We start from the raw sequence: 17,905 nt of genomic DNA, 5'->3' as shown, positions 1-17,905 counted from the left end.
AGGCAGCACCCCTCAGAGGAGGGCAATTCTCCAGAGGAGAAGCCGAGAACCATTAGAAGCCAACACTCATGGCAGCTGGGGGATGGTGCACTGGCCCAGTGAAGGGAAGCTGGGCAGGCCACCTTAGTATCTTCTACAGTGATATTAAAAGGGGCTGATTGTGAAGCACAGCTATTTGTTCATTCACCAAATATTCATTGTAGCTATCATGGGCCGAGCACTACCAGTCCCAGGATTTGTTGGCGGACAGACATGGTCCCTGCAGCATGGATACGGATAAAAAGAGATTTTAATAAAATAAACATGCAATCATGATGACACATACTGAATTATCACCAAATAATAAATTGAAGCAAGATTGTATAAATAAATTCATTATATTGTATAGGTAGTGGTTTTCTATAAATGGTCCTTGCTATAACTCTTAGAAAGATTGTATAAACTCTTTATTACAGTTATCATTATCTAATGCTAGCTGTATATTAATCAAATAGTTCTCAGCCATTATTGGAAAACTCAAATAGAATAAAGAAATGTGTGTTTAGCTTAGAAACCATGTTGGGTACAAATCCTATACTCGATCATTGTTCAAAAATCAGGATGATATTTTTCTTTGTGAGAGTTGAAACAGAGGGAAGTAAGAATTACAAAGTTTAAAGGCAACTAAGATCTTGGGTTGTATGTTAGTTCTTTTTTGTCTTTTATAACTTACTCCCCTAATTCCTATCCCTAACTGGCAAAGGCAAGAACAAGAGCTGTATGAGAATTAGGGATCTTGTTTTTGTGGAATATTCAAGTTCACAGACTGTCTACAATCCTCTTGTCCATGTGGAGGCTAAAATTTCATTGAAGTCAATGAATTGTTATAAAATGTTCACTTTTATAAGGCTGGCATAACTGTGTTTAAAAATAGCAAAATTTAAGGGACAAAAAATTCATTTGAGTAAATAGGTACAAATTACTAAGTTCTAAGCAAATTTGAGAAGTTCATTTAGGAGGTAAGATCTGCCAATATAATATAGTAGGAAAACCTATTTTATACATTAAATTATTAGAGGGAAATACACAAAAACATTTTTAACCACCAATAAATTGGATACCAGTAAATATCTACCTATACCTTCTGATTTTTATCTAAAGGGCCATTTTCATCTCTTTTTAACAAATCTTTGCATGGTGCTATGGAAACTACCATACTGAAAAATAAGCCAGCTAATGAGCAACATAATACATGTCAGTAAAATAGTATATTTCTTACTGTCTTTGCTATACAGCAAAATTTCAAAGGAATATAATTCTGTTGAAATGTCACCAAACCATCTCTTTAGGAGAATGCAATGCCAGCAGAAATAACAAGGCTTATTTTCAATAATTCTGTTCATACCTCAAATCCCTGTGGTCTTCCTAGACTCTCTTTAATATGTTTCCATGCAACAAGAATCTCTGACACAGACATACTTGTAGCCTTGACATCTGTGGGAGCAGCACTGGGTTCTGTATGAAGGAAAATGGAAATAATAAACTGCAATGGTAACAAGTTATGTCTATCAAAGCATTGCACCTGAATATGTCAGGTGTTATTTCCTTCTACCTTATTTTTGAAATGAAGCACTGTGGTAGCTATGAAAAACACAACAATATCAAAAGATGATCTTTCGGATTTCTATATTTGAGTCAAGTCTCATCAATACCTTACCAATGAAAAATGACAAATATAGCAAGACAAGCAAAGAAGATCTTTATCCTTGGATTAACTGGGATGTTTCTGGAGAAGTTAAGTTGTCTGACTTAAATTGTCTTCCAGTCTAGCACAATGATCAACAGAATGGACTAGGGAATCAGTCTTGGCTTTTTTTGTTGCTGCCATTGTTTTCTGCCTTCAAAAAATTTATTTGCTTATTTACCTTTAGGCAAATTGCTTCACCCCTTCCTAAACCCCAGTTCCCTGGTGTGTAATATGGGCATAATAAGAGTACTTATCTCATAGATTTTTAAGATTAGTTTTAATTGGAATAATACATATCAAATATTTAGCACAGTGCTTGGCACTTGGCATTCATTCACCAAATATCACTTATTATTATTATTTTGTTTTATGTTTTTATCCTGTGCAGGCACAAATAGAGTCTAAATTCCATTAGCTTTTTTTTTTTTGTTCCAAGCACAAAGCTACATTTCCATGATTGTATAAGGAATATGTTATGAATCATGATATTTAAAAGGTATGTGTTGACTTTTAAGACAGGTATGGACCGAAAAGGAAAGTCCCGGAAGGTCTTGGTGCTATTGCTCAAAGCCACCTTTTCATTTGTTCCTATGCTCAGTGACCTTTCTTACTATTTTTTCAAATACACCATGTCTGCCTGGCATCCATCAAGAGGTGCACTTTATTTGAGGTTGCACTCTGTGTGAGGAACAAAATATTTCCAGCTTTGACATTGCTGAATCATAAATACTGTGTCACAAACACACGTTAAATGAAATGGCAGAATAAAGGCCATATATTAGTTCAAACATTTCTGTACAAAGTCGATTTAAAAAATCCCTACCCCATAAACATTGTAGAGACTTTGATACTAACCCCTCATCACTGACTGGTAAGAGTTCAGATTAATCTGTTGAAAATGTTTTTTTAGATTCAGGGAACAGTATGGCAAAGACAGAGTTCTAAATAAGATTTTTGAAAGTTAATATTAGGGATATTAAAGGAATCATAACTATTTTCTGAGATCTTTCCTTTTCTAATGAAAGGTGGTCACATATCTATCTGGAAAGCCTTTGTATATTATTAATTGAAAAATATCAGTCTAAAACATCTACCCTTGTTGCTGTAAAGAAGCCCACAAAAGACTTTTTCAAAGGTGCATTTTTGCACTGAGCAATGATTTTCTTTTGGTAAAGCTTTCATTAAAATCACATGCTATAATTGTGTTAACTCAAAGTGCCTTGGCAAATTCACATTAATCTTTACACAGAAGCTGATATTAATTCCTGCCATAGTGTAAATCGTAATTTCTCATTCTGCCACCCTTTGAATATGTTTTATTATTTTCTTTTGCTCAGTGGTTTCCCTCACCTCACTTTCCAACTCATTATTTGTGCATCTACCCAATCAAAAAAAAATTCTGGGAAAAACTTCTATTTCATTCTGGAATTCTGATCAGCAGACCTGCAACAAAAAAATTTTTTTCATTGCTATTTAATAGGAGTTAAAATTCTTGATTTTGCAAGTAAATGAAAGGAAATACTGATATTCTTCAGGTGTGTGCAACCTGGTCTCCAGGATTTAGGATATGATTTATTTCAATGGGAGCCACGCTTTGAGTATCATTTGCTATTTGGGAGCACTTCTGCTTTTCTTTTAAATGAATGCATTCCAGAGATTTGTGTGTGCCAAATTGTGTGCCAAATGCCTTCTTTCAGCTTTTATATTATTGAAGCAATTACATCTTTGTCAAAGAAGATTGCAGGGGTATAAATAATTTCAGAAACACAAAATATGTGGTTGGATGGCAGCCTTTTTCTCTCTTTTTATCTCTAGAGAAAGAAATGATTTCTCTATCAGCTTTCTGTAGCACTACACAAGTTTAAATACATCTGAAATAGAAATAAGAAAGTTAAAAAAAGACAGAAAAGTATTCAGAAATCTGCTTCCTAAACAAGCACCCTAATTTCTATTTAAAAGCTCTGAGGATTTTAAATCAAGGTCAGACCCAAGCTGACGTCTCAGAGTTGCGCTCTTGGAGGCTGCACATTATAGTGGCATCTAACTGAAGAAAGGTAAACGAATCAAACAAGAACTGAAGAGTCATTTTTTTATTGGTTTCACCTTCTGGATGTAAATAGTATCAGAAATAGACCCATGCTGACCTGAACTGAAAATTTCAGCATGTAAAAAAAGTGACCTCCATCAGTTTATTTCCAGAAGTTTCAGTAGGTACTGTTTATAGCCGAGTGAACATTTTCATGTGGATCAAAAAGTTTGTCTGCAGGCAAGAGTACCCAACTGGATCACAGAATGTCTGGTTTGGATTGGAACTAGTTGTTCTATTTGGACATCCCATTGTAACTGAGTGATGGAAGGTCACAACTAGAAAGAATTTTAGAAAGTCATTTGGTTCAAAGGTCACAAATGAATGGCCAGTGGGTCTTCAGCCATGTTTTGTTTGCCCACATAATATATTAATTTATTCCAACATTTCATATAAAAATAAGAATTTCCAATTTCTCTTGGAAAAAGAACAGTTATACCAACTCTGAATTCTTCGGTGTTGGTAGATGAGAATTAGCCCTTGGCCCCATTAGTCAGAGCATAGGCATTTCAGTTTGCCAGAGTCCCTACCACTCCCTATTGTCTCACACTGGAACTACTTCACTTGTTTATATTTCTTACCTGACCTGTATAGGCTTTTGAGTTATAGACCTGTGTTTTAAATCCATGCCCTCATTTTGCAGATGAAAAAAGTGACATATGTAAAAGTTGATTTATCCAAACTGCTTCTGGCTCTGAAAGAGCCCCAACTAGAACTCAGGTCTCAAGTGCTCTTTCCTGTGTTGTTTTTAAATTAGCACCAACCACTGGCTCATTCTCCATCTCTTAGTTTGGGGGCACACAAGAGATTTTACAAGGAACATATATAGTTCATTCTCTTGCTGCTCACTTACCTCCAAATAACTGACAGAGGGAGAGAAAGAATAAGATTAAAAACAAAGAAACAAACAAACAAAAAAACCCAAAATAGATGAGGGGTACAACCAAAGGTAATAATTACTGTTTATTGAGAATTTGCTATGTGCCAAGCCCTAATCAAAATTCTTTATATGTATTAATTAATCTTTCTAACAACCCTGCTATCACTATCACCATTTTCCTGATGAAGAAATCGAGGAGCAGAGACGTTAAGCAACTTACCCAAGGTCACACAGCTGCTGGAGGTTGGAGAGAAGATTTGAACAAGGCAGTCAGGTCCTAACCACCATGGAATTGTGCTTCTGTGCACGTATCTGTCTTTACAGACCTGGTGCTGTTCCCTTTGTTTTTGCTCTCCCTTCTCCTTGCCCCACCATACTTAACTTTTCTCAAGAATATTGACATTGGAATCTTCACTTGGGCTCTCTACTCTAAGTCTTGCCCCAAATCACCTAGACCCCCATCATCTCCTATTTAACCCCACCACAGGCTTACTATCAACTCCTTTTATTCCTGTGTCATGGAATTTTTGATAGTTTTGAACCATAGCTGCACTGCTCCTCATAGATCCTGTCATATTCAGGCATCTCTGAAACTCTCCTGATCCATAAATCACAGGATGTTTCCTGCCACTCTCACTTCTGTCTATTACACTCAGGTAATTTGATGAAAATTCAGGGACTCATTTCTGAGATTGTACAAGCGTTATGTCTAATAGACTCAAAGACTTAAAAAGATCTCTTTTTTCTTTTACTCATGATGATATTAATTAGACCATGGCTAACTCTTTCACTCCAATCTTGGCATTTGAAGTGGACAGACTGATTGATAGATTTCAGTTTCTGTTAGATTAAAAATTTTGAACAGCATTACCATGTTCATGAATTTAGATGATACATTTGTATTAAGTGACCCAGCAGCTGGAGTTTTCCAAGTAATACGGGGGGATGTGCTTCTAATATTGATTATACATCTGACTTCCCAGGTGGGGTGAGCAATAGCATTAATCAAAGGAGAGTTTAATAAACTCTTTGGGAGAAGGGTTATGGTTTCATTATTTAAAAATTCAGTGAAGACAGCTGTAGTTGAACTTTTACAGGCACTAATCCAAATGGATCATCCGGCAAAGACAGGAAATTATTCCTTGTATTTTACAACTAATATGCCAATTTATTAATTTTCAAGTTCACATAAATCCCACTGAGCTCAGTTGCAGCGAAGGACTGATCTGGAGAATAACACCTCGTGAATGTCGGGTTTTAATTTAAACTGTGGTAGCTCCATTTGCAAGGGGATAATTGCATATCATTTTCTGCAAATGAGGAGAGGCTTTTTGGTTTTAATAAAAATAAAAGCAGCACCATTTTTACATACAAGGCAAAAGCCAAAAAAACTGGAAAAGACTAAAGTGCATTGCAAGTAAACAAATCTTTCAACCTATAATAAAGCTATATTGAATTTCCCTCTATTTTTCTACTAGATGTAATTGAATGCTCAGATTCTTGCTCTTTCCAAAGCTATAGTAACAAGAACTAAGTGGAAAATGGATATAAGTTTCACTAATAAGTAGCTCTAGGCAGATGGAAATGAAAGCTGATTTGATCTTTCATCTTGAAAAAAAATCACTTTTTATCACTTCTACCATGGGCTTTAAAATCACTTATGTTGGAAATTTGCTATTCTTTAAAAAAATTAGAATTGTTTCCAAAACGAGGGTGTTGTATAGGATTATACCATATCCTAGAGACCTGAAGTCAGTCAGGGTTAGAATGAACATAATTCTTGCTTGGTTCAAAGGGTATAGATAATTGATATATGCACAAGGTGTATGGAAGTACTGGCAGGCAAATATCTCTCCTTCCACGCTTACGTCAGATGCTGCCTGGCACTGACAGAGCCATTTCAGGGTCACTTCTGCTGTGGAAGCCTTGAAAGGTTTCAAAGGCTCAAGGGTGTTGGCAGAAAAACCATTTGGAGTTTTTCTGACAGTACTCGAGGGCAACAGTCAACCTCAGAGTCGCAAAAGTCAAGGTCATTTCCCAAGCGATTTACTAAGTATCAATATTTGTAAATGATGAATTCTTTTAATAACAGATCACATTCAAGGTTTTCCCTACAATAATGTAATTCTCACTCACATTTCAATAGGCTTTCTTGAGAGGAAAAGAAAAGGATGAAGGGTATGGGGAATGCACACAAGCACTTGTGGAAATGTGCTGTGGATGCGAATGTCACCATCATTGATGTGCCAGTGGCAAATGGGTTGAGAAATAGTACTGGAAGATGCGCCTTGAAGTCTTTGTGTTCTGTGCTTCCCTCCAAATGTGAATTCTGGTGGCTGCATTTGATATAGCATCTGGCACATTTTTCTTCATGGCTTGGGGTCAGCTGTGAAAACCTGGCTTCTCCATGGTACTCTAGGTTTGTAGCTAGTATTCTCGATATGAAGAGGAATAACTGTGCCCATAAATAAAGATAGAAATCCAGTCCCACTCCTCTTGTTCTTTATTTTATCTAAGAATACAGAGAGATTTTGAGACAATAAACAGGTGGGCTAGGTTAATGGAAGAACAAAGAAACAGAATTTGTCTTACTGAGAAATGCAGTCTCAATCAGATGAGTTGGGCTTTGGGCAAGAGTCTGATGATAAAGGCACACTGTGAATCTGCACAAATGTCCACAGGCAAAGAAGAGAGGAACCTGCACTGACATGAGTACAATATATTATTTTATCAGCTTATTACAAGCCTTGACTCTTTGTTTAAAATGATTCAATCTTGAAAATGTTCACTGCTTTTCAAGAAAAGCAATTTGCCAAGTGACTAAAAAGGGATGTTGATTTCCCTCTTTTTATTAGATAGCAAAAGTTGATCTATTATTACTGCCTATTCTGGGACAACTAAAATTTAAAAGACTATTTTAGAATATAGAATAAATTGACAAAGTTTCAGTTTTAGGTTTTTAATGGCTTCCAGAGATGCTCAAGTTCTGGACTTTCATTTTTAAAGTGGAAGAAGGTAAGCCTCAGAGAGGTGAATAAACTGCCCAAGATCTTTCAGTTATTGTGAGCAGATTGGAACTCATGCTCTGCTCACTCCAGGCAAATGCTCTTCATTTGCATGGTCCGGCCTTTCCTGGCTGACACAATTTAATGATGCTAAACTTTACTCGTATTTACACACAAAGCTCCAAATTAGTAAATTTAATTAGTGAGCAAATGCCAAATATATGTTTGCATTTTGTCATCAGAACAAAGGCAGATTCTGTCCAGATTTAATTTTCTTGGTATCTTTCATATTTCAGTCTACCAAAATAAATGAAGTGTTATAGGAAATACGTTATAGCAACAACTTCAGTGTCTTTGAAAGAAAATATGCATATTTCCTATCTAGCTTGAAAGAGAAATCTCTAAAGGCAAGCCATTTCAAGTTTAAGGAAACACAGTATAAACAACTCATGGTGGCTGCTATAATTTAATTTCAAAGCAAAGGTCGACAAGGAACATGCAAATCTGGATTTCTTAAAGGCAGCCTTGGTGTTACCATACAAAGCATGTTCACGAACCTCTCCAATTCATCTCATGTGACCTTTGGGGCTATGTGCTTGATAATTAGGTTGAAGAAATTTTAAAGAAACAAGAATATGCACTTCCTGAATAAAACATATACTTCAAAATAGATTTTTGGAGTAATAAATAATACAAAATATTATTATTATTATATACAATAATGTAATACAATAACAAAATATTATTATTATATACATTCCTGGTGAGACAGTATACGATAGAGGTTAAAAGCACGAACTTTGTAGTCATATAGACCTGGGTTCAAATCCCAGCTCTGTCACTTACTATAGTTACTTAGAACTCTGGCACTTGTTGATGTGAATTTAAGCATGTTACTTAACCTCTGAGCCTTAGTTTCCTGAAAAGTAGATTGAGGCTTGAGATTCTTACCTCATATTTGGTTGTAAGAGTTAATATAAGTAATATGGTACACTGGTTATATCTGAAAACACATCATCAACTTGAGATGCTAAGTTCATGGGTATGTTATCAGAACATCTAGGAGTCCTTTTCATTAGTTGATTCTTCATTTTCCTGGTCATTCTTAGACTAGGATAAATTTTCTGCTTCTGCTTCAAAATTTGGCTCTGTGTTATAAAAATACAAGGCAGCTTGTATTGAAAAACTGCATCTGAGATAAATCAAACACTACCTTTGTCCTTCAATATTCAAATGACATTATTTATTTCTCCCTACGAAGCTCACAGTACCAAAAAGATTAATAATTCTCTTCAGTTATTCAAGTCATACATGTGGGCACAAAGGAAGTAAAAGGGTCAGTTTAGATTGACAATGCTTATTTGGAAAGTCAAATGAGTCTCGTCTTTGGTGGAACATTTTCTAAGTCATTTGTCCAATTCAGGGAATGTGAGGCATAGTTTTTGTTAGCAGGGCCAATCAAAATTCTGCGCTTGAATAGAAGAAGCACTAAGAGGAAAAGGTAACTTTAGGAGTTAGATCTATCAGGCTTTCTCTCAGAAAATTGCATTTTTGTATTAAAATTTGAAAGAACCAAGGATTTTGATGTAGGAAGCTGACTTAGCACTTCAACACTACCACTTATTTACTGTAACCCTGAATAAGTCACAGTTTTACAGTTTACTCATCTGTAAAATGGGTATATTGCCCACTATAATTCTCAATATATATTGAGAATTAAATAAGGTTAGGCATATGAAGGCAGAGTGCTACAAAAAAAAATCAAGGATTTAATGATTAGACAGACCTGGGTTTAATTCTCAGTTATAAGCTGTGTAACCTCTAGCAAATTCCTTAACTTTTCTGAACTTTGATTTCTCTTTCTCTACAATGGGGCTAATAATGCCTATTACATGAAATTGTCATAAGGATTTAATGATGTCACGTGTGAAAATCTTCCAAAAGAAAGCCCTGCCGAATACTTGTTTAACAGTACGATGTTTTGTGCATGAAGTTAGAAATAAATATTTATTGGTCATGTAAATGGAGTGTTCATTTAAATTTATTTCACATAAATTTAAATTTACTGGGTTAAAATATAAAATTATCTAAATATCAAACCAAAAAGGATTGGTTAAATATCTATCCAGAGAATAGAGTACACTACAGGCATTAATAATATTATTATCATGGAAAGATACCTGTGATATATTGTTAGGGAGTGAAGAACATAAAGCAACACATATGGAATGATCATTTTTTTTTAATGAAAAATTATTTGAAAAAAAATTGGAAAAATATATCTGACAGACGTGGTGGGACTATGGGTGAGTTTTATTATCTTTTTTGGCATATCTGTATTTTCTAATATACGTACAGTAATGTCTCATTCATATAACAAAACAAAATATTAAAATATTGAATAAAAATAATAGGGATAAAGAAACTGACCTCCTTCAGCTGAACAGATGACCACAATTTGACTAAAAGGTCCATCCCCTTTATTGTTATAAACGCCAACTTTCACTTCAAAGGGAGTAAGAGGAGGGACACTTTCATCTCTATAAATGAATTGTGAAGCCTCAGAGGATGTCACCATTTTTTCCTTCCAGCCACGTGTTCCATTGGGCCTGAAAGCCACGATGTAGCCAAAGCCTTCGCCATTCTGAAACTCTTCAGATACTGGCTAAAGAAGAAAAATGCAATTAATTATCAGCATAATAACTGATTAAGAAAATACACTTCTTCCAATTCTTTAAATTTTTAAAATTATGGATGACTAGAGAAAAGGAGACTCTCAAATCTTAAAATTTCCAATACATTGGAAGCTAACATAGCACAATCAAAACTTGGCAGTCTTTGGGAACTTAAGAGGCTTTAAACATAGATTAAAAATTAAATGATATCAGTTTGTATTTAAGAAAAGTATCAAGAGTATTGAAAACTCTTGAAGTGAAACAAATTTGCTCCAATTAGTCATGTATATGAAACAAAGGTCCTTGGATTCTACACCAGAATTTAACATGTTGGGGAAAACTGTCATATGGTCTGGTGGTCAGGGAAATCTCATCACTGGTAATGTTTTGCAGAGCCCTTTGCACAGAAAATCTAGGAGATATTAATGTAAGACCATTCTCCTAGTGTTTTTGTCAATTGCTTTTGTGCTTTACTAACATATGAAAAAATTGGAGTATAGTATTTGTTCAAGAAACTTCTTGTACTATATTGCTTACATTTAAATTTGTTAAATGGGCATCAATTGCAAACTGTGGAACAGAGTAATTGTGATTGACTAGTTAGTCAATGGAGCAGTTACCAGCCACTGCCTAGCACAGTGCTTGACACATAGTAGACACCCAATAAATATTTGCTAATTGTTTTTTCTTTTGAGTTTTGATTTGAGGAAAAACTGCATATTGAGTGGAGGAAAGGAGACAAAGCCTATTATATCAAAGTCCTATAGACCGGATGTTTGTATCCTCTCCAAGTTCCTGTGACACAATCCTAACCTGCAATGTGATGCTATTAGGAGATAGGTCTTTGGTAGGTGATTTGGTTATGAGGACAGAGCTCTCATGAATGAGATTAGTGCCCTTAGAAATCCCAGAAAGCTCTCCCACCCCTCTGCACTTGAGGACAGAGCGAGAAGACGGCCGTCTGTGAAGCAGGAAGCAGGCCCTCACCAGACCCAAATTTGTCGGTGCCTTGATTTTAGATTTCCAGCCTCCAGAATTGTGAGAAATAAATCTCTGTCGTTTATAAGCCACCCAGTCTAGGGTATTTTTGTTATAGCAGCCCGAGTTGGCTAAGATACAAAGCTGATAGGGAAGGCAATTCCATTTAGAGAGATTTGATCTCAGTGAAGGTCAGGTATTGGGAAGTTAATAACTCTGCAGAAATCAAAAACAAGACATAACATTTTATTGAAGAAGAAGGGAGTGGACAGAATAACAGGAGAGAAGATGTGCTCATGGAAAATTTCTTACTGGGAAAAGATTTTTTTCTGTACCTTTTATCATTGTTCTTAGAGATTATTAGGGATTTGTTCAGTTTTTTCCGATAGACATTTCCATTTCTATTCCGTTTCCATAATCTAAAACATAATTCTGTGAGCTACATAGCTATACTTGATGTTAAGGTAATTTAACATCAAAAAAAGAAAGTAGCTTCATGGAAAATAAATATACCTCTCACACACCTTATCCCTCCACTGCTTTCCTTTAATGGAAGAAACTTTGGAGATCATATGGTCAGGGAGACATAACTCAAGGTTTGTAATCAAAGTCCCAATTCTATTGCTTATCGGGAAAAGGTTTTAAACTGTGCCTCAATGTCATTATTTGTAAAACAAGGAAAATTATCCCCACTCATAGGATTGTTTTAGGGGATAAATGAGATAACCCAGGCACTGTGTCACAAACTCAGAGGAGGTCAGTTGGTCAATTCCTTCCTTCTCAATGGTTTTAGCCTCCAATTAAGTCAAAGGTGCTACTTAATAGTGAAATAATAAAATATCAAACTAAGCCAAAAAAAATCTGAAGTAATTTGTGGGAAGATATGTTTTAATTATTCAAGCTCTATTCTGCAACAGCCTGTATGACAGGAAGGAAAACCTGAGACTTGGAGGAAAGTCAACCGTGGCCTGGTATGAAGATGAGAAAGGTTTCTGTCGGCAGTATTCATCTGAGTAATGCATGTCAAGTGTTTCTTAATCTCATTTAAACAGAAATTACTCAATGTCTCTGCTTCAAATACAGATACTAAACGTGTAGCCTTATTTTCTAAGGAATGAACATGTTCTGACATCTGATCAAAGGCTGTCTTACCTCCCAGGCGATGACTAACTCATGCCTTCTTCCACTTCTTCCACTGACGTTGGTGGGTGCTGTCTTTGGAACTGTGGATAAAAATGGGCCAAGAGCGAGGACAACAAATAGATGTGTAATTTAAGTGTCCTTACATCATAACCCTACTCAGGTTGGGTAAAATCCCGCAATAAACAAATCAAAGTTTGTTTGAAGTTAGAGTGGCCATATTCAATATTAAAACAAAATGTTTGCGACTGATACCCTACTTTTAAATCTGTGTGGGAGAGTTTGATGGATTTTTCACAGTCGCATACTGCATCCCCAAACTAGTCCTCCTGTAAATGTGCTGTGGTAGTAAAGTCTAAATCACAATTAACACTATAGTTAAGGACATCTACTAATGGTTAGCTAAATTTTGTCCTGCAAATTATCTCCACCTTTCTAGTGATGGGGCTCTCTTCTGTGGTCTTAGGGCTTGCAGAGCCCATGGAAAATCCACAGGTTGCCATTGGCATTACTGCTTTACCAGAATGCCCCGGAAGCTCCAGTTTAAAGAAATCTGAGTAACAGTTCCATGGAGTGAGAACCTATTTAAATAAATAAACATTTAAAAAAACTATCAAGAATGAATCTCTCTGCAAACTGCAAAATATATAGGCAATCAGTGAAACTTTTTCAAATGAATAACTATTAAAAGAATAAATGTGTCAAAGGAATAAATTTCCCCTTCACTGCACCAAACCACAAAATCTGCAGCTGAAAAGGAACATTTTCAAATGAAGAACTGTTAAATGAAGAAAACTATTAAAAGAAATCATTTTCCAGGCTATGAGCCTGCATTAGCAATTTTACACTTCAGCGTTGCCTTTGTATCCCGGCACATAGTTTTTAAATGATGTTGATATACTCATAAACAATAAATTCACTCTTCATATATTACCTACTTAGATGAAAGGCTATTAATTACTGGTAGATAGTCACACAGCATTTTATATACCAGAAAAACTGATGCAGAATTTATATTCTACTAGAAAGGAAAAAAAATTCTCCTTGGACCAGGGAGGTGGGAGAGAAAAGTCTGTGAATATATAATTGGCTCCATTGAAATAAATGAACTTTATTCGCCAGAGTCCAAATTTCAGTGTCCTTGGGCACTTTTCTCCATGAACATGAGTTCTTGTCTTGCTCATGTACATGCAGAAGGATATATACAGCACTAGCTACCAATCTTTCTTCTTTCACAGTTACATACATACTAACGATTATTCATATGTGGAGTTCACTTTAATGAATTCCCTAGAATTATGCGAAATTGGATACCCCTTTGTCTCTCTTGCAAGAAATTACAAGGAAGTCAACTGAGAAAAAATGATGGTATTAGAGCAACAACTCTGAATGTGTCCTAATTTATATGAACAGGAGGCAAGTTATTTATTAACTTGAGTTTTTTTATTAGTAGTCATAGTTATTGCTACATATAATGAGCTGTGACATAACAGTGTGCCTTGACACCATGTCTCAAAACCACTGTTATATAGTACTAGCTCAAAATTAATTTTGTTCTGTGGTATGAGTAAGGCACACAGCAAGGCTGGTTTAACGGTATGTGTACAGGGGCAGGGATATAAGGTTCCATATACTCCTCCAGTGACTAATATCAGAGTTCTAAATATTAAGATCATCAAGGCATGATCAAACAGTGGAAGCAAGTTAATTTATTGATATTATGCTATATGGCTTCTCTTAGTACCATTTTTTTGTTAAAAAAAAGTGTACACACACACACATATGCTTCACATTCATCTCTGACAACTAATAGTTAAAGAACATTATGAGTATTATCCACTAGAGCCACCTTCTTCTCTATTACATTGGAATTACTAAGTTTATACCCTAAATTTAGGATTTTGAATCCTCTTCTTTGAGGATACTCTCCCTCTGATCATAGGTTTTGTAGAAACAATAGTCGTTGAAGATCCGTTTCTATTTTATTCAGCCCTGAGATATGATCCAAAAAGAGGATGCTTGGAACCTCTAGCTTAGAGTTGGAGAGTAGGCTGTAGGCTCTCTAGTGAGCATCTCTTGAAGCCCATTTAAAAGATGAGTAGAATAAAGTACAAGCAACTATTTGAAGTCAAATCTTTCTTCTGAAGCTTTGATAGTGTTGTTTCATAGTCTATTAATGCTTTTATTTTTCAGAAAACGTATTTATATTTTTCAAAAGTTTTAACTTTTTGGGTGAAAAATTTGGTGAAAATTTCCACTTTGAGGAACGAAGAAAGTAAAATAAGACTTTCTATGATTTTATTTGTTTCTATGTGGGTAATTTCCACATTGAATTATCCATAAATTACCCAGATTCTGTAAAATCTCTTTTATTATTTGAAATCAGTTTTGAAGTTTTCTTTTCCCTGCTACTTTCTTTTCGAGAGAAGATAGCTCACACTCAACATAATATAAAGAAATAAGTTCCTCCTTTTCTCACTCTACTTCCAATTTTAATGTATAATAAATAACATAGAAACATTATAGTTCATTGTGTTTTAGTAGTATATGTGAATAAGCACCAACTATTCTTAAATAAAAAAAAGTTTTGCAAATATAATAGTAACTACTAATAGAAAACTTAAGGCTTACAGACATGGAAACAATTCATCCATTGATGGAAGAATAGATAAAGAGAATGTGATATATATATATATATATAGATATATATATATATATCACACACACACATATACACACACGCACACACACACGCACAATGGAATATTATTCAGTCATAAGAAAGAAGAAAATCCTGCCATTTGTGACAACATGGGTGAACCTTGAAGGCCTTATGCTATGTGAAGTAAGCCAGACAAAGACAAATACTCTATGATCTCACTTATATGTGGAATCTAAAAAAAAGGAACTTATAGAAACAGAGAACAGATTGGTCATCGCCAGAGGTGGAGGATGGGGGTTGGGGGAAATAAGTGAAGATAGTCAAAAGGTACAAATTTCCAGTTAAAGATAAATAAGTTCCGGGGATGTACGGTATGGTATGGTGACTATAGTTAACAATACTGTATTGTATATTTGAAAGCTGCTAAGTAAGTGGATCTTAAATGTTCTCATTACACGGGCTGGCCCAGTGGTGTAGCGGTTAAGTTTGTGTGTTCCACATCCGAGGCCTGGGGTTTGCCGATTCGGATCCTGGGTGTGGACCTACTCACCGCTCATCAAGCCATGCTGAGGTGGCGTCCCACGTAGAAGAACTAGAAAGACCTACAACTAGGGTATACAACTACGTACTGGGGCTTTGGGGAGAAAAAAGAAAAAAGAGGAAGATTGGCAACAGATGTTAGCTCAGGGCCAATCTTCCTCAAAAAAAAAAAAGAAGGAAAGAAAATAATTAATGCACAGCATTTAGTGCAGTGTTTTTTAAAAAAAATTCTCATTACAAGGAAAAATAATTGTAAATATGTGAGGTGATGGATGTTAACTAAACTTATTGCAGTAATCATTTTGATGTGAAATCATTATGCTGCACACCTTAAACTAATACAATGTTATATGTCAATTATATCTCAACAAAACTGGAAAAACAAACAAAAAAGAAAACTTAAGACTAATAGTTGCAGCTCAAGCATTGTGTTTTGCTGTCAGGATCACAATGTTTGAATTGGATACTCTAATTTTAATTGGCTTAAATTTCCTAATTACATGCAGATGATTAGTGGAACCATGCTTATTCATTTCCTTTTCAAGTTGGTGACACACAATTATTATCTCTGCAGTCAACACTTCGGAGTGCACTGATTTTAATTATATCCTTTTATTTATAAAACAACATATTCATGATATGTAGAGATTTGACTTAATCTTTCAGAGCCCTTCTAGTATAAAAGTTCTATAATTCTTGTTAGGAGCATAAAATTAATATAATCAAACGTTAATAAATGCTTTCATTGAGTTCAGAGAAATACATATTTGCTTAAAAACCAAATATATTCTCAGTATATTTAATGAAAACCTGATTTAGAATTAAGCAGTTAGACACTTTTTTCCCTCAGTCGGCTACGAACAAATGTCCTGAGTTTATTAGCTTAAAGAATCAAGTTTACATGCATGGTTAGCGAGTTAAACTCTGATTCTTCTGAAGTTCTTTGTGAGCAATGCTCTTTCATGAACAGATAATGTAATTAATACTTTTCCCACAAGCTGCAAATGCCTAGCTGTTTTAATGCCTTATCTGGCATGTTGAAATGTGGTCTATTGTCTCTTTTCACCTTATACATTGGAAATATTGTTGTAAACGTTCAGAGTGACCAAAACATTGTGTACTACTTTAGTTTAAGCATGTGTGAACTTAAGCAGGATCTCAAAGAGCTCTTTCTAAGTGTAATGGTTTGAGCAAAGTCAATCACACTAACGACATTCTTTAATTAGCATTCAACTAAACAAAAGAAGACAGAATGAAATCATTTATCAATCTCTCTTTTTTCCCTGAAAAATTTTCAGTATCTATTACAGTAGATGTTTACATGGCTCACTAAATAATACAGCTTTAGTAGAGACCTAGGAGAGGCCATGTGATTTAGGAGCTTAATGGTAATCCAGCAATGGGTTTGGAAAGAAAGGTACAGAAGAATGGGAAGAAGGAAGGGAGGTTGTTTACACAGTAAAGGTGAGAGTCAAGAAGAAAATTCAAAAAGTATTTTTTTCCAACCTGAATTGAAGTATGTAGCACACAAATATTTCAGTTAACTGATTATGATTTAAGGTCACTTTATTGAAAGAGTTAAATTTAAAGAATTTCCAAAATAGAAAATCCCAGTGGTGTTTCCTAAAGAGTTCAAATAATGCTCTTATTTCTTTCAATAGCATAGATGAGGTGATGTGCACAAATGTTATGTGTTGTTGTGGAAGTGAGAAAGATCTAGGCTTGAATCCCAGTTCTACCATTCCAGTTGGTTGGTTGAAAATATTTCTTAACCTCTTTGTCCTTCAGGTGCCTCAGGGAGATAGTAATAATACCTACATTTTAGGGTTATTTTCATAATTATTTATCACAGTGCCTGGAGCTATAATTTATAAATATTACCTAATGTTATTATCTAGCCAGCCTTGCTGGTCTAGTGGGTAAGAATCAGCGTCCAGGTTTGTGTCTCCATCAGGGAACCACATCACCATCTGTCAGTTGTCATGCTGTGGTAGCTGCATGCTGCTGTGATGCTGAAAGTTATGCTACCTGCCATTTCAAATCCCAGCAGGGTCACCCATGGTGGACAGGTTTCAGCAGAGCTTCTAGACTAAGGCAGAATAGGGAGAAGGACCTGGCCACTGGAGCACTGTCTGATATAGTGCTAGAAGTTGAGTGCATGGCGCAAAAAGACCGGGCAGGGTTCTGCTCTTCGGTACGCAGGCTTGCTAGGA

General features: G+C 35.4%; 1 protein-coding gene across 5 annotated transcripts in view; it reads right to left on the bottom strand.

Annotated features, from left to right (window-relative positions):
* CNTN5 (contactin 5) overlaps positions 1 to 17,905 on the bottom strand; it is an 824,990-nt gene that overhangs the window by 35,388 nt on the left and 771,697 nt on the right. For all 5 annotated transcript variants that reach the window (XM_087433624.1, XM_087433627.1, XM_087433626.1 and 2 more), the window contains 3 exons: positions 12,503 to 12,573; positions 10,128 to 10,362; positions 1,385 to 1,494 (listed from right to left, as the gene is read on the bottom strand). In XM_087433624.1, the coding sequence (XP_087289750.1) occupies positions 1,385 to 1,494; positions 10,128 to 10,362; positions 12,503 to 12,573 (416 nt within the window). The remainder of the gene's footprint in view (positions 1 to 1,384; positions 1,495 to 10,127; positions 10,363 to 12,502; positions 12,574 to 17,905) is intronic.

Source organism: Ceratotherium simum, chromosome 7 (assembly GCF_057802395.1).
Source record: "Ceratotherium simum simum isolate JZ-2026a chromosome 7, ASM5780239v1, whole genome shotgun sequence".
NCBI classification, from domain to species: Eukaryota; Metazoa; Chordata; class Mammalia; order Perissodactyla; family Rhinocerotidae; genus Ceratotherium; species Ceratotherium simum.
Note: the sequence above shows the minus strand (reverse complement) of the source record. Positions and strands in the feature narration are given on the sequence as shown.